The sequence below is a fragment of the Clarias gariepinus genome, chromosome 25, assembly GCF_024256425.1.
Source record: "Clarias gariepinus isolate MV-2021 ecotype Netherlands chromosome 25, CGAR_prim_01v2, whole genome shotgun sequence".
In the NCBI taxonomy this organism is placed as follows: Eukaryota; Metazoa; Chordata; class Actinopteri; order Siluriformes; family Clariidae; genus Clarias; species Clarias gariepinus.
The window spans coordinates 838850-862147 of NC_071124.1; the positions used below are offsets into that span (position 1 = coordinate 838850).

General features: G+C 42.9%; 1 protein-coding gene across 6 annotated transcripts; it reads right to left on the reverse strand.

Moving 5' to 3' along the window:
• Nucleotides 1-1159: 1159 nt before the first annotated feature.
• amotl1 (angiomotin like 1) lies at nucleotides 1160-23064 on the reverse strand. 6 transcript variants are annotated; one of them, XM_053487069.1, is made up of 12 exons: nucleotides 22960-23064; nucleotides 17753-17852; nucleotides 13720-14915; nucleotides 13018-13162; nucleotides 12799-12879; nucleotides 7417-7562; nucleotides 6899-7048; nucleotides 6446-6624; nucleotides 6208-6321; nucleotides 5594-5754; nucleotides 2883-3269; nucleotides 1160-2721 (listed from the first exon to the last, which is right to left on the reverse strand). In XM_053487069.1, the coding sequence occupies exons 2-12, from the start codon at nucleotides 17847-17849 to the stop codon at nucleotides 2618-2620; spliced, it is 2760 nt and encodes a 919-aa protein (XP_053343044.1). In that variant the 5' UTR covers nucleotides 17850-17852; nucleotides 22960-23064; the 3' UTR covers nucleotides 1160-2617. The 6 variants fall into 6 exon arrangements, with proteins under 6 accessions (XP_053343044.1, XP_053343041.1, XP_053343045.1 ...); XM_053487066.1 differs by having other exon boundaries at nucleotides 13714-14915; XM_053487070.1 differs by having other exon boundaries at nucleotides 13726-14915; nucleotides 22960-23063.
• Between the last annotated feature and the right edge of the window lie 234 nt (nucleotides 23065-23298).

The window sequence follows — 23298 nt, forward strand, 5'->3', positions numbered from 1 at the left end:
TAAAATCCCAGTTAAACTTATTTCCATTTACAGGTTTTAATATTACACAATGTGAAAACATTAAAGGGGTAAATACTTATGCAAAGTGCTTTTTAGGACTTGTTGCTCACACTTGTTTGATTATCTCACAGACACACACTCAAAGCGTCATTAGGAGTGTGTAAAGGCGTGTGGCTTGGGTCCAGAGCATGCGGTGAGTATTAAGCCTGTCCTGGAGGGAAACTGGAGGTTAGAGTAAAGCCACCCCGGTCCCTGGGGTATGTGGGGGGACACGCCCACCATGTGGGCCAGCGCTCGCCCTTTTATGTCATGTTGCGCTCCACCATCTGGCCCTCGACGCCTCTGATTCAGAGAGCATGTGGGAATAACGACTTCACCGCCTCCTCTGTAACGACCCCCTGAGCCCAGAGCGCCGCTGCTCCACAATCGGGCTGTGACCACGACCGTATCCCATAATGCACCTCTCCATGTAGGGGGCAGAATGTTCACATTCACGAGTGTTTCACAGAACGCAAACAAAACCCACAAACAACAAAGGATGTCATCTGATACCCTCTACTCTACTTTATTTTTGTCTTTAATATATATATATATATATATATATATATATATATATTACACTAAAATTACCTTAAGCTTTAACATTTTTATTATTATGTATAAAATCAATTAATTATTAAAACCATTAATAATTAATAATAATTAATCCCAGAAGTAAATGTTTGTGTGATAAAAATGTAGCCTTTATAAAATGTTAATATGATTTTTTTAAAAATCATAATTAAATAAACTTTATCTAAATAAAAAAAATAATCCCCTAATTTTAATATAAAGCTTGAAATTATAAGCCTTAGAATAAATTTTACATTTATAGTGATAAAATGCTTTTAAATCATTTAACAAATTTTACAAACTTATTTATTTTATTTATTTATTTTACTTTTTTAATTATTATGTTTAATTGTTTTGGCCCTAATGCATTTAAATCAATTATTTAATTGTATTATTATTATTATTATTTTATTATGTGTCCAGGAGGTGGCAGTAACACCCTGATGGAGGTGAGGAGTGTGGGTAAGATGAATATTGAAACTATTTGTGCTCAAGTGTGTGTGCGCATACGTGTGTGTGTGCGTGTGTGTGTCTAAAAGCACAGAAGCATTTAGGAAGGGTTTTATTGCGTCGTGTTAGCCAGAGTACGCGCTCTGAGCCGCGGTGAGAGAGATTACATTTCCACATCAGGATAATCACCCGTACCTTCTCATCACGTCTCACATGAAAGGAAACAAAAAAATTTCCCAGTAAAATAACATAAATTAAGTCTTTTTTTCTCTCCAGGTAACTGTGTAGCAGAGCCCAAGACAAGCTGGAGTGTGTGTGACCCATCATTATCCAGAACCAAGCTCCACTGACTCACACACACATACACACACAGTTGTTGTTAGCCTTCAGGTTCACACACTGTTATACACTGCATTAAACCCACTCACTTCACTGAACTGCTCTCTGCTCAGAACTTTCTTTTTTTTTCTGTTTTCTTAGTAACACTTTCGCTTTGTCTGACTCCGACAGCGTGACCCAGACCCGGCTGCACCTCTCGCTCTAAAACCTCAGCGCTGTGGAGAGGAACACACACCCGCTGGGCCGAGCTACATAGGGGCGGATTTATTCATCTGAGCTTTTACATGAAATGTGGCATTCATGAAATTCCGGTTAAATCCAAGAACCTTGTGTGTGTCCTGCTCGCGCTCCTGACTGTGTATAAATTCACACCTAAGCGGATGACCTGACGTGACCCTGGAGCTGATGGAGCTCAGACCCTCTAACCTGCTCGGTTCTGTCCGGAACATTCTGTAGAGCTCAAAGTGTTGATGATAAGCTTAAGAGCGTTTAGCAGACGCCTCCTTATCCAGACAGATGTCTAGACGAGCTTTGGCGTCATGCTCAGAGATTCAGAGCTCCGCCCAGAACATTTAGTCAAAACCATATGCTTTATTTTACTGGCTTTAATTAAAGAAAATGAAAATGAAGATTAATAAAAACTAATTACATCTCTGTTATTATTCGCTTTATATAGAACGTTATTAAACATGCTATTGGTGTAGACATGAGTCATAGTAACTTCCACTTCTGATACGCAGGCTTTACCCTGAGCGCTCGGTTTGCTCTGCGCTCTTTATCTTTTCTGAAGATTTGAGGGTGCCGCCGTATGCAAATGAGCCGTGTAAGGAACATGCTTCACTCTGTACACCTGATTAACACACGCACACAAATACAAATTCACCTTTGTCAGAATTTTGTAATTTAAAGCAAGTGGTACCTTCCTCTCTCTGTCAGACTCTCATTAACATTATTAAACGTGTAGAGGGACGTTAAGGGAAAAATGAAGCAAAGCTCGCTGGTGACATCACAACCCTGACTGATCACCAACTGTGAGGTTATACACAATATTGTGATATAAATACGATATCAGGACAAACCTCTCTACAAGGAGCGATAAAGTATACGCAACCGGTGCAGCCGAGCCTCAGTCTGTCTTTCTACCTCCCTATCTGTCTGACTGTGTTTGTCTTTCATTTTTCCAGTGTTGAGACTCCGCTCCGTCTGTAGATGTGTGTTAGATCAAAATCTCCACCAGGTCCGAGTCAGCTGGTCTGATCTTCTGCCCCGCTGTGTGGAGAACTCGACTCTCGGGGAACTTCATCTGAATGGCTGGGTAATCTACACACACACACATACACAGACACACACACACACAGAGTGAACCCCTCTTTACATCTTTTCTTTTTTTATATCCTTTTCCTTTATATAATTCTACGATTCTTTCTAGTTATCTTCCTTTTATTTTTTCTATTTAACCAGTTTGTTCTCTTTCTTCTTACCCATTCTTCCTGTTCTACCCCGGCCTGTAGGGGGCGTAGCTCTGACACACTCTGGACTCCTTCCTGTTTGCGTGCTGCTGTCTCTGCTGGCTGATTTAGAATGGAGTGACAGAAGAGGAGTAGAAGGAAGAGAGGAAGAGACATTGGGGGGCAGTGGAGGAAGGGAGTGAGTGTGTGTGGAGGGGAGGGGAAGAGTGGCTGAGGAGGACAAGTGGAGCGAGGAAGACAGGGAGGAGGACATTATGGATGGGAGAGGGAGGGTGGAGACAGACAGAGTAGCGAAGGAGGGAGGGTGGGAGGAGGAGAGAGACGGGACGAGGGACGATAGCGAGGACGTGAAGGAGGGCAGCGATGGAGGAAGGTGGTTCTCTTTTCCCAAAAGCACACCTAAAAAAAACAGGAAACACACTAATTACATCATCGCTCAACGTTTACAAACTTGTGTTCGTCCACCATGACGTAGTAAAAACAATCTGTCCTCGTACATTATATGTCATTTTATGTTCCGTCCAATCTTGTGCATAAACAGCAAATATCACACTCACACCGTGGCTCGCGCCATCACATGGATGTGTGTGTGAGTAACGGTGGAAGCATTCATGTAAAAAATACTGACGATGACAAACGTTACAGAAGCTGCACAAACTCTGTTCCTGTTATTAAAAGTTTGACTGCCAAATGAAACAACTCCAAAAGAAGCAAAAAGTATTGAACATTACTTCTATTTTACATTTACATTTAGACATTTGGCAGACGCTCTTATCCAGAGCGACTTACATTTTTATCTCATTATACATCTGAGCAGTTGAGGGTTAAGGGCCGCGGCTCAAGGGCCCAACAGTGGCAACCTGGTGGTTTTGGAGTTTAAGCCTGGGATCTTCCGAACCGTAGTCCAATGCCTTAACCACTGAGCTACCCCTGGCCCCTATTTTGTGCCGGAGGCCGACTAGCCGAACTCTCAGCGGGGTGGGATGGGAGTCCCTTAGCGTTCTCACATCAATCACGGCTCTACAGCCAATCAGGGGCGTCTGTGAGCGCACGCAAGCGGAAGGAGCGTATAGTGCTGACCTCCGAGTGTGTTACTCCGCCCCCAACGGTGAGATGCGCTTGGCTGGCGTCACGTGGTTTGGAGGAAACACGTGATAGTCTTTGACCCTCCCTGAGTGGGAGTAGTTGCCTTAATGTGGAAGCCCCCTAATGACATGTGGGAATTAGATACGTTTAAATTAGGGAGAAGATTTGGAAAAAATAAAAATAGATGAATAAAAATTTAAAATAAATAAAATTGTTTCGGTGACATAAGTGAGAATTTCCTTAATGATTTTTGAAAAACGTGTAACTCCACCTGCTATAGTTTTGTCCCAGGGGATTAAATCAGCCTGCAGGTGTGCTTGTTTGTGGCTATTTAGGTACGCAGTTTGGTAGCGATATGCTGATGATACAGCAAACTCATGCTAAAGATCATGAGAAACATTTTAAGCATTACAAAAAATGTCAGTTTACAGCCTCCTCAGCCTCGCCCTTTACAGTTTTATGTCTTTTGAATGTCTTTTGTAGTGTTATCTCTCAGTTAAAATTTCTTTCATAAATATTACACAGTGATTTGACTCACGGTTCCCAAACGCAGCAGCACCAGTGCTAGCACCTAAAAAGAGAATCTATATGCAACCTGTCTGTGAAAAATCTGCCAAAGGAAGTTAAAGTCCGAAACTGGCTTTTATCTAATTTTGCAACCACACGGTTATTGATGTTATTGTTATACTGACTGTATGCATATTAATCACACAACATTGTCAGCATTAACATTATTTCTACTTGTTCTGCTCGGTTTAAAGTTCTACACTTTAGACTTATACGAAGGCGGCAATAAGGAGTCCTCACATATCACATAATGAGGATTAAAATATAGTGCAGATTGCTAAAAATTCTGGATCAGCGCTGTCAGATGAAAAGACTTTGATCGTTCGCTAAAATCAGCGTAATGCTGCGTCTCACTGTGAAGTAAAGCCAGGCTGACAGAGAGAGCGGAGAAGTGACACACTCATTCCATCACACTTTAGTGTTTTTTACAAAGCAGAAAAAAAAAGCTCTCGACATTTTGTTTAATCAGTGTTCTGTCTAGTAGTCTGTATCAAAACAAATTAGATTTTTGTTATTGGGTTTAGTTTTTACACTGCATATAATTTAAAATATTTGCAACTTTTTCTCCCTCTGGTCTCTCTATCTCTCTCTCTCTCACACACACACACACACATTTACTGCACATTGATTTTACCCTCAGAATCGATTCTATTTTTCCCCGTGCTCTGCTAGAGTTGACATGAAAGTGGACCTGAGAGCTCTAGGAGCCGAGTGAGTAGATCGCTGTGTTCTCACCAGTGTAAAGCCGTACATGAGACCACGGACCCTGACTGACTTTAAGTAATGTTGTGTGCTGAATTCGCTTGAATGTCTACGACACATTTCCAGTTAATTACGTCTCTGATTAGCTTAATAAGTCTGAGTGCTGTTTATACGCACTGACGCTGACGTGCAGCCTGCAGCTCACAGGCCATTACAGACTTTGTGTTTTATTGGGCATTCAGATATCTTATAGTAAAAAAATTCTTTTGATGTAGCTTAAGGGGAAAAAAAACATTAACATCAATTCAAATTAATGTTTAATTATTGAGTGAGTAAGTGTGTGTGTGTGAGAGAGAAAGAGTACATACTTTCAGTCTGTGAGGGCTGGCGGGAATGCAGGCCTGTCGCTACAGCGATGGAGGGGACGGAACGGGCGGGGCGCAGTGGGGTGGAGTCTCTGCGTGAACGGTGCTGCAATACTTTAATCATCGCGATCTTCTCCAGCAGTTGAGCGTGGAGATCCTTCATCCTACATGCACACACACACAGACAAGCACGCACACACCAGTCAAATGCGGTATTGGGACAGAAGGTCAGTCATGGGCAGGGCGTACAAGCGGCTGCAGGAGGTTACAGATTCCTGCATAATAACCTGAAAACCTGCAGATATTCACTCTCTACATGTTTAAACCCTCTCCTTTAACTCTCCTCCACTCTGCACTAGATATCTTAGTGTGTACAGTACAAGGTCACACAAACTCTCAACCGTCGAAGAAAAAAAAGTTTTCCAAGTGACTCCAAAAGCTTTGGAGATAAATGGAACCTATTAGGACCCAGCGTTTCCATAGCAACTACTTATCTAGTCTGAAGAGTGAGTCCTAATAGCTAAACATCAAACCCTCTCAAGAATATCGACACAAAGTCTAAAAGCCTGTTAGTAATGCCTTTTGTTTTGCGTGCACGTGTGTGTGTGTGTGTGTACCTGGTCTCTATGTCCTGACAGCGTCGGGTGTATGTTTTATCGTCTCCGTCGTGAGGCCACAGACAGGCGTCACTGTAGCTTCCACTGCGAGAATGCTGCATAAAGGTCGTGTCCCTACACACACACAACACACACACACACACATTTTTAAAATGTTCCCAGTATGGTCTTTGCTGTTAAAATTGTTGTTGTGTAAGTGTGTCTGTGTGTGTGTGTGTGTGTGTGTGTGTGTGTATACCTCTGCACAGCCGCTGTAGCCGCTGCCTCCATGGCGAACTGCCTCATTGCGCTCTCCTCTAAATATTTTTGTTCCCAGCGCATCCTGTCTGCCTCCAGTCCCAGAATCCTCTCCTCTCTCTCTCTCAGCAGGTCCATCAGGGCCGGGGCGCTGGACTCACACACACCTACACCAGCACGCTGCATACACACAGGCGTGTTACTTATGTGTAACCTTCGGTGAAGTTATGTTTTAATAACAAAAAATAATAATTAAGATTTTTTTTGTGAAAATGGGATTAATGTGTAAATGGATGCATCCAGTGATGTGATGAAGAAAAATCTACATAAATTCCAGCTGAACATCGATTCCATACTAAAAAGCGTTTGTTTTGTTTTTTTAATCATGAGTGGATTGTACACCACTGATTGTAACTTTGTGTGTGTGTGTGTGTGTGTGTGTGTGTGTATATACCTGTTGGGATCTCAGTGTCTCCAGCTCTCTCTCCAGACGCGTCCTCAGACGTTTCTCCAGCTGCTCTCGTTTTTCACACGCAGCCTGAAGCTGTGCCAGGGCCTGCTGTAGACGCTCCACACGCTCCACGTACACACACTTCCTCCCCAACTACTCTCCCCAGACACACACACACACACTCTGGCATACATAAACAAGGCAATGTCTAATAGACGTTATTTCCACTTTTTCCACTGCTTCATATTTAAATCTACTAAGTTACAAAAGTGCTGACACTGGAGACTCCTTCCATAAACCTGAGGTTCATACCAGCACATCTAAACTGCAAAATGATATTTGTTCCTGTCTCAAGTGGTTCTCTGGCAAATCCTATCTATAGATGTGTGTGAGGTGCATTTGGGTTCAACTATTCGTATCTGTTTATGTGGTGCGTCCCTGTAAGTGAGCTGTTACTATGGCAACATAATGGTCCATGTGTGATGGACAGATGAGGTCTGTGTGTGATGGACATGACGCACCTCCTCCTCCAGCCTGACCACTTTGCCCTGAGCGTTGTTCAGAGCCTGCTCTAAAATCTCGATGTGACGTCGCTGATCCTCAGTGGCTGAACGAAGAGACTCCGCCTCCATCTCCAGCCTCTCCATCTCCTTTAGACTCTCTCTTCCTGAGGAACAGAGAGACAGTTGGGCGTGTCTCTAAAAACTGGACTCATCAAACACTTAGAATCAAATCCTGTTAGAGGAAATAATCATAGGAAGTAACACACACTGTAACACACACTGACACACTGCAACACACACTGTAACACACACTGACACACTGCAACACACACTGTAACACACACTGTAACACACACTGTAACACACACTGACACACTGCAACACACACTGTAACTCACACTGTAACACACACTGTAACACACACTGACACACTGTAACACACACTGTAACACACACTGTAACAGACACTGACACACTGCAACACACACTGTAACACACAGTGTAACACACACTGCAACACACACTGCAACACACACTGTAACACACACTGACACACTGTAACACACACTGTAACACACACTGACACACTGCAACACACACTGTAACACACACTGTAACACACACTGACACACTGCGACACACACTGACACACTGTAACACACACTGTAACACACACTGTAACTCACACTGTAACACACACTGACACACTGCAACACACAGTGTAACACACACTGCAACACACACTGCAACACACACTGTAACACACTGTAACACACACTGTAACACACTGTAACTCACACTGTAACACACACTAACACACTGCAACACACAGTGTAACACACACTGCAACACACACTGTAACACACACTGTAACACACACTGACACACTGTAACACACACTGTAACACACACTGTAACACACACTGCAACCAACACTGTAACACTAACACACTGCAACACACAGTGTAACACACAGTGTAACACACACTAACACACTGCAACACACAGTGTAACACACAGTGTAACACACACTGCAACACACACTGCAACACACAGTGCAACACACAGTGTAACACACACTGCAACACACACTGTAATACACACTGTAACACACTGCAACACACACTGTAATACACACTGTAATACACACTGTAACACACACTGACACACTGCAACACACACGGTAACACACACTGTAATACACCCTGCAACACACACTGACACACTGACACACCGCAACACACACTGTAACACACACTCACACACCGCAACACACACTGTAACACACACTCACACACCGCAACACACACCGTAACACACACTCACACGCCGCAACACACACCGCAACAACCACTGTAACACACACTGACACACACTGTACCACACACTGTAACACACACTGACACACTGCAACACACACGGTAACACACACTGTAACACACACTGTAACACACACTGACACACTGCAACACATACTGTAACACACACTGTAACACACACTGTAACACACACTGACACACACTGTAACACACACTGTAACACACACTGACACACCGTAACACACACTGTAACACACACTGACACACACTGTAACACACACTGTAACACACACTGACACACTGCAACACACACTGTAACACACACTGTAACACACACTGTAACACACACTGACACACTGCAACACACACTGTAACTCACACTGTAACACACACTGTAACACACACTGACACACTGTAACACACACTGTAACACACACTGTAACAGACACTGACACACTGCAACACACACTGTAACACACAGTGTAACACACACTGCAACACACACTGCAACACACACTGTAACACACACTGACACACTGTAACACACACTGTAACACACACTGACACACTGCAACACACACTGTAACACACACTGTAACACACACTGACACACTGCGACACACACTGACACACTGTAACACACACTGTAACACACACTGTAACACACACTGTAACACACACTGACACACTGCAACACACAGTGTAACACACACTGCAACACACACTGCAACACACACTGTAACACACACTGTAACACACACTGTAACACACTGTAACTCACACTGTAACACACACTAACACACTGCAACACACAGTGTAACACACACTGCAACACACACTGTAACACACACTGTAACACACACTGACACACTGTAACACACACTGTAACACACACTGTAACACACACTGCAACCAACACTGTAACACTAACACACTGCAACACACAGTGTAACACACAGTGTAACACACACTAACACACTGCAACACACAGTGTAACACACAGTGTAACACACACTGCAACACACACTGCAACACACAGTGCAACACACAGTGTAACACACACTGCAACACACACTGTAATACACACTGTAACACACTGCAACACACACTGTAATACACACTGTAATACACACTGTAACACACACTGACACACTGCAACACACACGGTAACACACACTGTAATACACCCTGCAACACACACTGACACACTGACACACCGCAACACACACTGTAACACACACTCACACACCGCAACACACACTGTAACACACACTCACACACCGCAACACACACCGTAACACACACTCACACGCCGCAACACACACCGCAACAACCACTGTAACACACACTGACACACACTGTACCACACACTGTAACACACACTGACACACTGCAACACACACGGTAACACACACTGTAACACACACTGTAACACACACTGACACACTGCAACACATACTGTAACACACACTGTAACACACACTGTAACACACACTGACACACACTGTAACACACACTGTAACACACACTGACACACCGTAACACACACTGTAACACACACTGACACACCGCAACACACACTGTAACACACACTGACACACCGCAACACACACTGTAACACACACTGTAACACACACTGTAACACACACTGACACACTGCAACACATACTGTAACACACACTGTAACACACACTGACACACACTGTAACACACACTGTAACACACACTGACACACCGTAACACACACTGTAACACACACTGACACACCGCAACACACACTGTAACACACTGACACACCGCAACACACACTGTAACACACACTGTAACACACACTGTAACACACACTGACACACTGTAACACACACTGACACACTGTAACACACACTGACACACTGTAACACACACTGTAACACACACTGACACACACTGTAACACACACTGTAACACACACTGACACACCGTAATACACACTGTAACACACACTGACACACCGCAACACACACTGTAACACACACTGTAACACACACTGTACTCCATAACACACACTGTAACACACACTGTAACACACTGTAACACACACTGTAACACACACTGTAACACACACTGACACACTGTAACACACACTGACACACCGCAACCCACACTGTAACACACACTGACACATCGCAACACACACTGCAACACACACTGTAACACACACTGTAACACACTGTAACACACACTGACTCACCGCAACACACACTGACACACCGCAACCCACACTGTAACACACACTGACACATCGCAACACACACTGTAACACACACTGTAACACACACTGTAACACATACTGACACACCGCAAAACACACTGACAAACCGCAGCACACCCTGTAACACACATTGACACAACGCAACACACACTGTAACACACACTGTAACTCACCGCAACACACACTATAACACACACTGACACACGCAACACACACTGTAACTCACTGCAACACACACTATAACAGTGCATTGGGCCAGGGGTAGCTCAGTGGTTAAGGCATTGGATTACGGTTCGGAAGATCCCAGGTTCAAACCCCACAACCACCAAGTTGCCACTGTTGGGCCCTTGAGCCGCGGCCCTTAACCCTCAACTGCTCAGATGTTTAATGAGATAAAAATGTAAGTCGCTCTGGATAAGAGCGTCTGCCAAATGACTAAATGTAAATGTAAATAACACACACTGACACACCGCAACACACACTTTAACACACACTGTAACTCACCGCAACACACACTGACACACACTGACACATCGCAACACACACTGTAACACACACTGTAACACACACTGTAACACATACTGACACACCGCAAAACACACTGACAAACCGCAGCACACCCTGTAACACACATTGACACAACGCAACACACACTGTAACACACACTGTAACTCACCGCAACACACACTATAACACACACTGACACACGCAACACACACTGTAACTCACTGCAACACACACTATAACAGTGCATTGGGCCAGGGGTAGCTCAGTGGTTAAGGCATTGGATTACGGTTCGGAAGATCCCAGGTTCAAACCCCACAACCACCAAGTTGCCACTGTTGGGCCCTTGAGCCGCGGCCCTTAACCCTCAACTGCTCAGATGTTTAATGAGATAAAAATGTAAGTCGCTCTGGATAAGAGCGTCTGCCAAATGACTAAATGTAAATGTAAATAACACACACTGACACACCGCAACACACACTTTAACACACACTGTAACTCACCGCAACACACACTGACACACACTGACACACCGTAACACACTGTAACACACACTATAACACACACTGTAACACACATTGACACACCGCAACACACTGTAACACATAGTGACACTGTAACACACATTGATACACGGCAACACATACTGTAACACACTGACACACCGCAACACACACATACGCGAGTAATTAATCTGTACTCTTGTTTGTTCCTCAGCTGCTCTGTAAATATGCAGTAGCTGCTACAGCCAGGACAGTTGTTCCTGAATAAACTCTGCTGCTGGATTCTGTTATCTGTGTTTATTCAGTCACTACTGTTATGGAGGAAGTAAGATAATTCTGTCTGTTCCTTTTATAGGGAGAGAAAGAAAGAAAGAAAGAAAAAGAGGGAGAGAGGGGACTACTACGCAGAAGTAGGCAGGAAATTGTGTTGCTTAGCTGTAGCAAAGTATCGGAGAAGGAAAATTCTTTTAGTAAGTAAGTTATTGGTTAGAGTACAAAACACAATTAGCACCAGTGTGTGCAACAGGAACAGAACCCTGTGTGAAGTGATGTTATAGGAAACTAATCAACAACAGGCGGTGGTGATATTGGGGCTGACGGCACCCCAAAACCCACAAGGTTCTATTTCTCTTAAATATGTTTAGAGCTGTTGATTAGTGGGGCCGTATGAGTCCTTGTGAACGAGCTGTTGCTATGGAAACAATAACATATCAGAACGAGTGCATTAACATAATAATAATCAACACCTTCTGACTAATCAGAGCCCGGGATTCATTAGTGGCGTGGTGTAGAACCAGTGTTTTGTCTGTTGGTGTGAACTCACTCTCTGAGAGGTAAACATGGCCGTCCTCCTGCCCTTCTGCGTCCTGGTTTGCCAGTTTGCGATTCGCTGTTTCTAAACGATCTGGATTTGGAAAGATAAGGAAGTATAAAGGATAAGGCTCAATGATTTTTTCACAAGCAAGACGTGGATGTTTCGGAATAAGCAAAGCGAAGCGGCTGCTGTGTCTGTTGTTTTTGAGATAAAAACGATCCATGTCACCTCTCAGGTCTCGGTTGAAGTCGTGCAGGCGTCTGATCTCCCCCTCCAGTTTCATCCTCATGGTTTTGTCCAGAGTCTCGCGCTTGGATGAGCTTCTGACCAGATTCTCATAGGCATCTGAGAGGCGTTGGACTTCAGCCTCCAACTACACACACCCCCACATGTATACACACACGCAGGTCTTTACAATCTCTCCTACCATTCTGCACTTGTTTTTATTATTTCAATATTTTGAGTCATGGTCACACTTCATGGCCACATTTAAGCGGTAATCAAAAACACTATGGAATGTCATTTAAGGCCAAAATTAAATGAACTTTCTATTCAATAATTTATGATAAAGTCCCTTGAAAATGCACGGAAAGTCATTTTATGGTCGGGATGCTACTGAAAAAACAAAATCAGGATAATGCTCACACAAACCTCATCTCCACCTCTCTTGTGTAAAACCCTGTAACACGCTGTAACACGCGATACAGGACTTACATTTAATTTATATTTTATAACATAAAACACAGAGTTAAAACAGATGCAGTGTAACAGGAACAAATGTAAGTATTCTGGGCGGAGCCAGAGAGTGACTCTGGTCTTAACTCTGGCCTTAGATGATTCAAATCTGGTGAGTTTAATCGTGAAATTCTATTTTATGTGATAAACTTTATCTGTGTAAAAAATTATGTAATGGGAGTGTAATACCCGAACCCGTACACGGCATACCCGCTGCAGTTTGCCAGTTTTCTCCGTCTGCATCAGCAGCTCCTGTCTGAGTCTCTGGTTTTCATCGCTGAGGAAAGTCATCATGTGCTGAGCGTGGCTCATCATGGAAAAGGCCTCAGCAGGTACGATCTGTCCCTGAGGGGGCAAACGTGTCCCTGATCCAGCCTGGGGTACGACAGGTGGCATTAGAGATGGCACAGAGATCTGTCCCAGAGGAGCTCCGATGGAGGGCAGGATTTGATCTGGCGATAATGGACCTGGGCTTATACTGGATGGGTACGCTGGCTGAAATTTGTCTTTGTACGGATATTCAGGAGGAGGACCTCGAGGCTCTAGGGAACCTATCGGAGGTGGAGGAGTGGCAGTTTTGCTAGACATCACCAGCGTTCGTTCTTCACGTACAGGCGAGGTGTCTCTGGGCTGCTTGGCTCCGTTTCTCTCCAAACTGAGCTGCATTATGCGCTCACTGAGGGAGCGCACATGGCCCTGTTCAAGACCGGCTAAGCCCTCATCCACGCCTGTAAACCCTCGCTGCACCCAAGAACGACCCTCAGCACGGTCGAAGACGGAAAGCGAGGGAGCAGAGGAGAGAGACGGAGGACATGAGCTGGTGCTGGTGGGGACGAGCTGGTTTGGCTGTACACTGATCTGAATTTGTGGGCTCTTGCCAGGATTCGGACTATTCACGCCCTGGGGAGTGTGCTTTAGAGTTGTATACGTGTGACCCGGATTTGTAAGCGTGTTACCCGTGCTGTGAACACTCGTCTGTGTGGAGGCCATGTTCTGCTCTTCATTTTGACCCTGCTGACCTCTGTAAAGCTGAGACTGTGATTTAGCTTCCTCATACGACGGAAGCTCTAACGATCCAAGCCCGGGCATGGTGAGAGTCACCTGGGCACTCGCTGCTGTGCTCTGAGCTCCTTTGACACTCTTTTCCATGGAGCTGCTGTCCACCTGGTGCTCCTGACCCTGTGGCTCCTGTCTGGGTTGCGTCTCTGGGAGAGGAGTCTCCGTAGAGGCAGGGTTGCTAAGCGATGCCATGGCCTGGTTCTCTGGACCAACTCCGTTTCCGTAGCAAAAGTTTTCCTGCATCAGGCGTTGTAGAACAGGACCAGAAACAACAACAGCATCATCTGAGCTGCTGTGCATGACAGGGCCTGAGAACACCTGAGCAACCTCACCTGGAAAGAAACAGGTAGACCTTTAGCTAATAATATTATTAATAATAATAATAATAAAGCAGTAATAATAATTACTATAATAATAATATTTCTCTCTCTCTTGCTCAGTATTTTTTTAATTGCATGATTATAAGATGAGAAACAGTTAAAGACTGGATACTGCAGACCTTTCCTTTAGTACAAAACAAGCTGAGAATAGTCTGAGTGTGTGTGTGTGGGGACCAATGATCCCCACCATCACATTCCTAATGCTATTTTAGGATTATAATTATAAACCCCACTACAGTCGCACCAGCTGGTGAAAGTTTCAGATGCCGGAATGGGAAACGAGAACACAGAGGAGGAGCGCACGGAAATACCCGAGGTCTGAACACATGTCTTCACACACACACACACACACACACACACACACACTCGTAACAAGACTGACTGAGAGCCCTAACACACCAAAGCGACACTGCAGATTTAACACCAGCCAAGGCCAACCGATTAAGTTGTCCTGCTACAGCCTGACATCCGTCATGTCTCGCCCGTCTCTCAGGGACAGATTTTAAGTAAAGAGATGAGTGTAGTGACATCATATGGGTTTCTCCTGCAGACTGTGGCAGATCTGCTCTGTATTTTCTGTCGGGAATGTTTGTATGAGGAATCACATCAGTAAGCAAAGTCTAATATGAAGTGATGTTCACAGCGGGTCCTTTGGTGACTGTGGGTTGTGGTGTGAGACCCCTGTGGGTCGGACCTGTTTGTCCGATGCATCCCATGGGGCTCGATCAGACTGGGATCTGCGGTCAGGGACTCTTTGCTTGCTGGGCGGCCGTGCGCGGTGGGCTGTGGAGCACTGGGTGTTGCGGGGGTCTCTCTATCACAGCCAGGTTTAGCTTTGTTTCAGCAGGTTGTGCTGTATTGAATATTCAGTGGGATCTTTAGGGTGAGCCTCAGGTGCCTTTTGGGGTTATACTGTTAGTGCACTTCACTCAGTGGCCGGTTCATATCTGACCATGTTTACTGATGTGATTGTTTATGCAAACATTTTAAAACAACAGTAAACAACAGTACATTCTACATATATTCATCTCTATTATAAATGAGCTAACAGATAGAGGTATACACTGACGTAATTAAAGTCCACAACAGCTGGCCGTTAAAAGGCGCTGCGTCACGCTCGCGCACGTGCGCACGCACGGGGCACAAGAACCAGCGACGATTAATGATACCGTTAGCCGAGTTAGCAACTGATTTTACCATAAAAAATATTTACCTCAGAAAACTTTTACCTCAGAAAACATTTACCTCAGAAAACATTTACCTCAGAAAATATTTACCTCAGACATTACTATCGTTTTAGCGAACACAAATATTCAACTGTTTAACACACGGCTCGATGAGCAAAGGGACGAAATAAGTCGGGTTTTTTTCTTAACCCGAGTTTATTCGTTTTTACGAAGTTCTCCAGAGAGTTGAGAGAGAGAGAGAGAGAGAGGTGTTCCTCAGTAACGTTACAGAGTCAAATCCACCATGCAGAGCCCAGTTAACTGTCCCAGAGAAAGAGAGAGGTGTTTGTTCTCCCAAGAGAACTATAAACGCTTGTTTCCAAGTCTGTAAGCATGCCCAGATCCATAATTATTATTAATAATAATAATAATAATAATAATCTTACCCGCCCCTGCAGTAGCACCGTTAGCCTAAACGTCTGTCCAACTTTTTTTTTTTTGCACCCGCTTCCGTCCAAAAACCACACCCCTACTCGTGTGACACGCTGTGATTGGTCAGTGACTCGCGCTCGTGCAAAAAGTCGACTCTGCACTGATGAGTCATTTAACTCGGTTCACTAAACCGACTCTTTCTGAATCACTGTCCTAAGTTTTCTTCTTTTAAAAGCCTGATGCAGCTAAAGGTGAGGTATAAATGGTTTGTATAAATGATCACAGTTCACAAAACATCACGATAAACAACACTGAGGTGGCAGAAAAGAGAGCAATTGACTTTTCATTAAAGGTAATTAAAACTCAGCAAATCTATCAAAATTAATATAATTAACTGAATCACACGTAACAGTAGCACTTGCTCATTTCATGCCCGTTCAGTGTCATTTACTTATTTATTTAAATTGTTTGATTGTTTGGTTATTTCCTTTATTGTATATGTGAGTTTTTGTCGAGATCAAATATCTCTATGATAAATAAAAACATCTAAAGCCCGATTCGGACAGGACTAGTTTTACAGGGGGTCGTTAGAGAAATTTCTGTTTTACAGACGTACTTTATGATTTTAATCCCATCCGAATGTGGCACGTCTGTCTTTGTCTCACTCAACCTCTGTAAAAATTCCAGAGCAAATTACCTACTGTTTTTCAGGGCCGGTATTCAAGTTTGATGTAAACATATACAAACACGGACACTCCTACCTCCGTAATAAACACAGAGTTGTTAGTCCCGTCCGAATGCATACATGAAATGACAGATGTCGTCTGAAAAAACTTTAAACTCAAACGTCGTTTGGAAAACTAGTCCCTTCCGAATAGGGCTTAACTTTCCCAAACTAACACAAGTGCTTTTTAAACCCATTACACCCCATGTTCATTATTCAGCTATTAACCCTAATAGTAGAACCCTAAGTTCTACTTAATTAACTATTAGGAAATATTTAGTAACTAATGGTACAGTTCTACTCGGCCATATATGCTTTTCAACATTTTCTTTTTCTCTCTGTATTTCCTAAGATGGTAAGGCATGGAAAGGTAAAGACTTTTTTACATTGTGGACATTCAGCTCAGCCTCTCATAGACATGCTCAGAAAATGCTTATTTAGAATGTAATGAATGTGTGTGTTCCTACCATACAACATGTCGAGAGACGGTTCCTGCTGGTGGATTCCAATGTGATCGAGCCACTGAGCAACATCATCAGGGATCCAGTGATCACCAGGCTCCATGTCCTGCTTACACACACACAAAGGGCCATATTGGTTGTTTTCCGACAATATGCTTTCAGATAATAGACAAACAGAAACAGATAGCTAGACATACAGTACATAGAGACAGTATGTACTATACGGGGTGCTACAAGAGTCAGTTTTAGGACCTCTACAGTTTTCCATATACATGCTTCTCTTGGGTAACATCATAGAAATGTTACTTATTGATCCAAAATTCAGTACACAAATGCTCTTACATAGTAACTACTGTTACTACCAGCTTGACAGTGAAAGACCTGGGTGTAATAATAAACAGTAACATTAAACATAAACAGTATCCTTTAAAAATCATATTTCCTAAATTACAAAAACTGCTTTCTTCCACCTTTGACATATTGCCAAGCTTAGGAACGATTTATCCGTATCTGATGCAGAGAAGCTGGTTCATGCATTCACGAGCTCCAGACTGGACTTTTGTCATTTTTATTGCATTACTAGGTGGTTGTCCTGCATCCTGAATAAACAAGCTTCAGTTAGTCCAAAATGCAGCTGCCAGAGTTCTCACCAGATCGAGAAAATATGATCACATAACCCCAATGCTATCATCCCTTCACTGGCTACCTGTTCAGTTTAGAGTTGAAACTATAGTATTACTTACCTACGAGGCCCTTATTGGTTTAGCTCCCACATATCTAGCCAGTCTTCTGACACGCTACAATCCACCACGCTCCTTAAGATCACAAAACTCTGGATTTCTAGTAGGTCCCAGAATATCAAAATCCATAATAGAGGGTAGAACGTTCTCATATTTAGCTCCTAAGCTTTGGAATAGCCTTCCAGACAGTGTTCGGGGCTCAGACACAGTCTCCCAGTTTAAAGGTAGATTAAAGACATATCTCATTAGCCTGGCATACACATAATTTCTCTCATAACCTCATATTCCACTAAATCTTATCATCTTTTGCTGCTAATATTATGAATGACAGCTACGATAATTCTTTTCCACCTTTTCTTTTTTTCTACCCATCCCGAGCCAGCTGGAGATTGTGCTGGCTTTAGGAGACAAAGGCCAACCCTGTAAGGATCCTGAGGCATCCAGAGAAGGACCAGCTCCAGCAGGATTCTGCGTCATGATGGTTTGGAGCTACGAATGGTGCTCCTGAGCTCCCAGTGATCCAGAACCCATCTCCCCTCTGCACCTGCCTGACTCATGCTTGTGCTGAACTGAGCTCCATATGAACTTCTCCACACCTCCTGTTATATTGAACTTCCAGCCTCCTAACACACAGTATGAGTGCAGATCAATCCCTGCTATCCGTTATCACCCAGATGAGGATGGGTTCCATGTTGAGTCTGGTTCCTCTTAAGGTTTCTTTTTATCACCATCTCAGGTTTTTTTTTCCTCAGCACCGTCGCCCTCGGCTTGTTCATCAGGGACGATCTAATCTATGGTTTATGCACGTTTTCTTACATTTCATACACATTTCCATAATTTTCTTTTGATTTTGTGTAGCTACTTTATCACATTTGCGACATGACAATTAAACAATGACAATTTTTAAAAGTGCTATTTAAATAAAACTGAATTGAATGGAATACATACATACCTAGCATTATGTACAGTATATACAATGATTGTAATCAATATATTCACATAGTTCGCTAATATTTAATCTTTACCACTTAATAAACGTTTCATATAGAAGTCATATCTTGGAATATATCATAAATGAGTAAGAGTAATGGTACTACAGTACAGTATGTATAATAAAATAATGAATATATGGTAATCCATACTACAATCAGTAGTTTAATGATAGGATGATTGATGTTCTAGCATAGTAACAGTACTATAGCAAAGAAATAACCTACACATTGACATTACTACAGAACAGGAGTATATAACAAGAGGGACTTTCAAGACAAATCTGGACTTGTGATGAAATTCTTGATGAATGAAGGCATTAACTCCTTTGACATTAACAAAAGACTTAAATATTTGAAGGAGTTTCTGGAAGGCCGGTGTTTCAGCAGTGAAGCACGCATGTCCAAGCACTAGTGAAACACTGATGTATCAGGGGATTATAAGTCTTGGTTTGACTGAAACGCCCCTCATACTATAGCAGCAAACGACATGTGTACAGTAAATTACTATAGAAGAGAATAACAGTAGCAGAGTATTTACATAATGTATTTAATACCAAAAAGATTAGGAAAAATATAAAGAATAGTTTGACTGTAAAACCCCATTTCGGATAGTTTTGAACATTGTTTTCCCAGATGAAACAAGAAGTATTGCAAACTAATAGAACATATTTTGTGAGTGTTTTTGAACACCCTTAAGTCACAGCACAAATAGAAAAATATTGTGTTGGTTACAAAAGTGTGAATTTTGTGTGATTTAGCAAAAAGCTATAAATATACCTCCGACAGTTTTGCAGAAATAGATCAATTAGCCTGCAGTTGTGTTTGAGGTTATTTAAGTACACAGTTAGTATTTATATTATGATATGTTGATTGAGTTTTAATAAACATATATAATTTCGCTCTGATGGTGATTCTGTAGTGAGTCGAACAGAAAGAACTCACAGCAAATCAGATCCATGAAAAGAGCATTGAGGTTCGTCTCAGACAAAACCTTTTTTCATTATAAAAGATTTTTGAAGCTCATGAGAAACATTATAAACAACACAACAGTTTACAGCATCATCAGCCTCGTCCTCTATCCGTTTCAGTTTTACTTCAGTATGTGACACCAGCTTGCTATCGTAGCGGTATGCACCTGTCAGGGATAACACCTGAGGAGGCCATTTCCCAGAGTGCACCTGTATCATGTGAGGTAATTGCCTTACCTCTAGCTTGATTTAGTTGTACATACTGTATATACAGCCCTAAGTGCAGACAGTCAGACTCGTATTGTTTGTTGCTGTAGATCTGATCTGTTATGATTGCTGTTGTGTTTGTTATCTGCTGTTGATCTTCAGTTTAGTTCCGTTGTTGCATTATCTGTTTCCTGTTCCAGATTGGTTTATGTTTGTGTATTCATCATTTAAGTCTTGTTGTAAAAATCTGTTCACACAATCACCGCCTGCATGTCTGTCGGTTGTCATTAACAGTTGTCATTGCAACATTACAGGAGTAGCAGATAGAATCCGACGAAGCAAATGCAACAGCTTCCCACACGCAGCACACCATCTCATGCTCCTTTTTACACTCTGTTACAGTAGCTCTCTGCTCAGTTTTCTTTTACAATTATTACCATAAGTCTAATCCAATTAATTTTTACTCGTGTGGTCGTACTCCTGGAGTGACTGCAGGGGCTTCAACATTCTCCAAAAATTCACTAAACACACTTAGTTCACTCACAGCAGGAGCTGTTCTGTGATTCGGGTTGTTCCGCTATACTGATCATGTGACAGAAAGGAGCCATGTGATTGGCTATGTTAGCTTAAAACATGGTTGTTTAAAGCTTTTAAAATAAGCTGTGTGTATGTTTATACACTGCCGAGACAAAAAAAAAGTCACATACTCTAATATTTTATTGTTTCGATAAGCTTATGCAATGTCACAACTTTTATTTCTCTCCCTGATCCTGTATTGATGAGGAGAGAGTCTGGACTCTGTGGAGGCCAATCCATGTGTGAACATAATGTCTCATGCTCCCTGATCCGCTCCTTCAGAGTTCGAGAACGATTAATCCTGGCATCATCATTTTGGAATACAGTATCCCCCGTGCCATCAGGAAAGAAAAGCTCCATAGATGTGAAACGTCATAGTTCATACTCCATAGATCATAAACTTGAAGCTTAAATAACTGATTACACGTTTCTCATCTAGTTTTTCACGGAACAGCTGCACATGCGTGAAGGAGAGCGCTAACCACCTCGCCGCGTCTGTAAGTATCAGTATGAATACTAAGGCAGAGAGAGAGAGAGGTGGCTTTACATTCATCAGATCACTGGGGGTTGTGATCCCATGACCTCCTCATCGTTTGAGTTACAGGATTACGTCTCTCTATTAGTTGACGTGTAGTTCATTTATTTACTGAAATAATTCTTCAATCAGTTTTAGGAGTTCCTGTATCACGTGTTCTTCACATGATGGTGTGGGTTCCCTCAGGTTCCCCTGAGATGGACAGAAGTATCAACCAGGGTGTATTTCCCACCTCACCAGGATTAAAACACGCGCACGCGCACACACACACTCACACACACACACACACACACACACACAGAAGATGAATGACTGAGTGTCGTATTTTCTCTCCACACTCCACAGAAAACAAGTGTGTGTGTTTCATTATTTCTGAACTGCTTCTAAAGATATAAAGTTGTAAGGAACGGCGTAAGAAAGGGAATAGACGTGCCTGTCTTTCCTTCTGTCTCACTCTCTGTCTGTCTCGCTATAAACAAAGCTGAAAGAGCGAGAAATCAGATTAAAGCTCTGAGGTCTGACTGTCTCGCCGTATCTCCACTTCACATCTTCATGCTTCTTTTGATCTCAAGATTTCCCTACAGCTCTCTCTCTCCCTCTCTCTCTCTCTCTCTTCTCTTAAACTCTCTCACTTTACAGACCGAGCACACTTACCTGCAGTGATGATGATGATGATGATGATGATGAAGAGGATGATAGAAATGATCACAACGCCTGAGTCTGTAAGGTTTATAATGTTAGGAATCAGAGGCACAGAGTTCGCAATTCCATGTGTGTGTGTGTGTGTGTGTGTGTGTGTGTGATGCCACAACGACCCAAAATATGCTGCCTCTGTCCTGACACGCCAAGTTCTAGCAAGTACACACACTCAGACTCTTTCTGCCTCTCTGCCCAGACATGCTGGGATCAGCACCACAGTAACAAAAAGAGCTTGGTATGAGTACACACACACACACACACACACACACACACATAATCATCAGAAGAGAAAAGTATATGAATATAAATATAAAATGAAATGTTGAAAATGTTACTGAATTCTTAAATAATTCTGGAAAGGTTCCTGGTCGTGCTTCTACGCTCGCGTGCTGCATAAAGTTGGCGAGATTCTGAAAGGGCTGTGTGTGTCTACATCATGTGTGTTAACTCACATTCGAGGCTGGTGTGTGTGTGTGTGTGTGTGTGTGACATTTACCAAAGCAGCAATTAGACCACCTGCATAGCTATTATCTTCATTATCATGTGCTTTTTTCCTTCGCAGCCTCTCGACACCTCGTCATCGCGGCCCAGAGCATCAGCAGGGGTCATGTGACTCTCTCACGGCTGTGTGCCTTTTAAAGAGCACCTGGTGAAACTACACACACACACACACACACACACACACAAATTAGCTTTTAAAAATCCTTTTATGAACATTGCTGCACAATGCATTTAGACGGAGGCACTCTGTCTAAGTGTGTGTGTGTGTGTGTGTGTGAGAGATCCTCTGTGTTTTTTATTGCACACACATGTCACATTCCCTCACTCTGTATAT

What these genes read in the sequence shown, in the direction of transcription:
- amotl1 (XM_053487066.1), bottom strand. Translation starts at nt 17,849, where the DNA reads ATGGAGCCTGGTGATCACTGGATCCCTGATGATGTTGCTCAGTGGCTC. An exon ending in TATGCCGTGTACGGGTTCGG is followed by an intron (nt 13,163 to 13,713) that starts GTATTACACTCC and finishes GGGTGTGTGTAG; the next exon opens with TTGGAGGCTGAAGTCCAACG. An exon ending in CCATGTTTACCTCTCAGAGA is followed by an intron (nt 7,563 to 12,798) that starts GTGAGTTCACAC and finishes TCTGTTCCTCAG; the next exon opens with GAAGAGAGAGTCTAAAGGAG.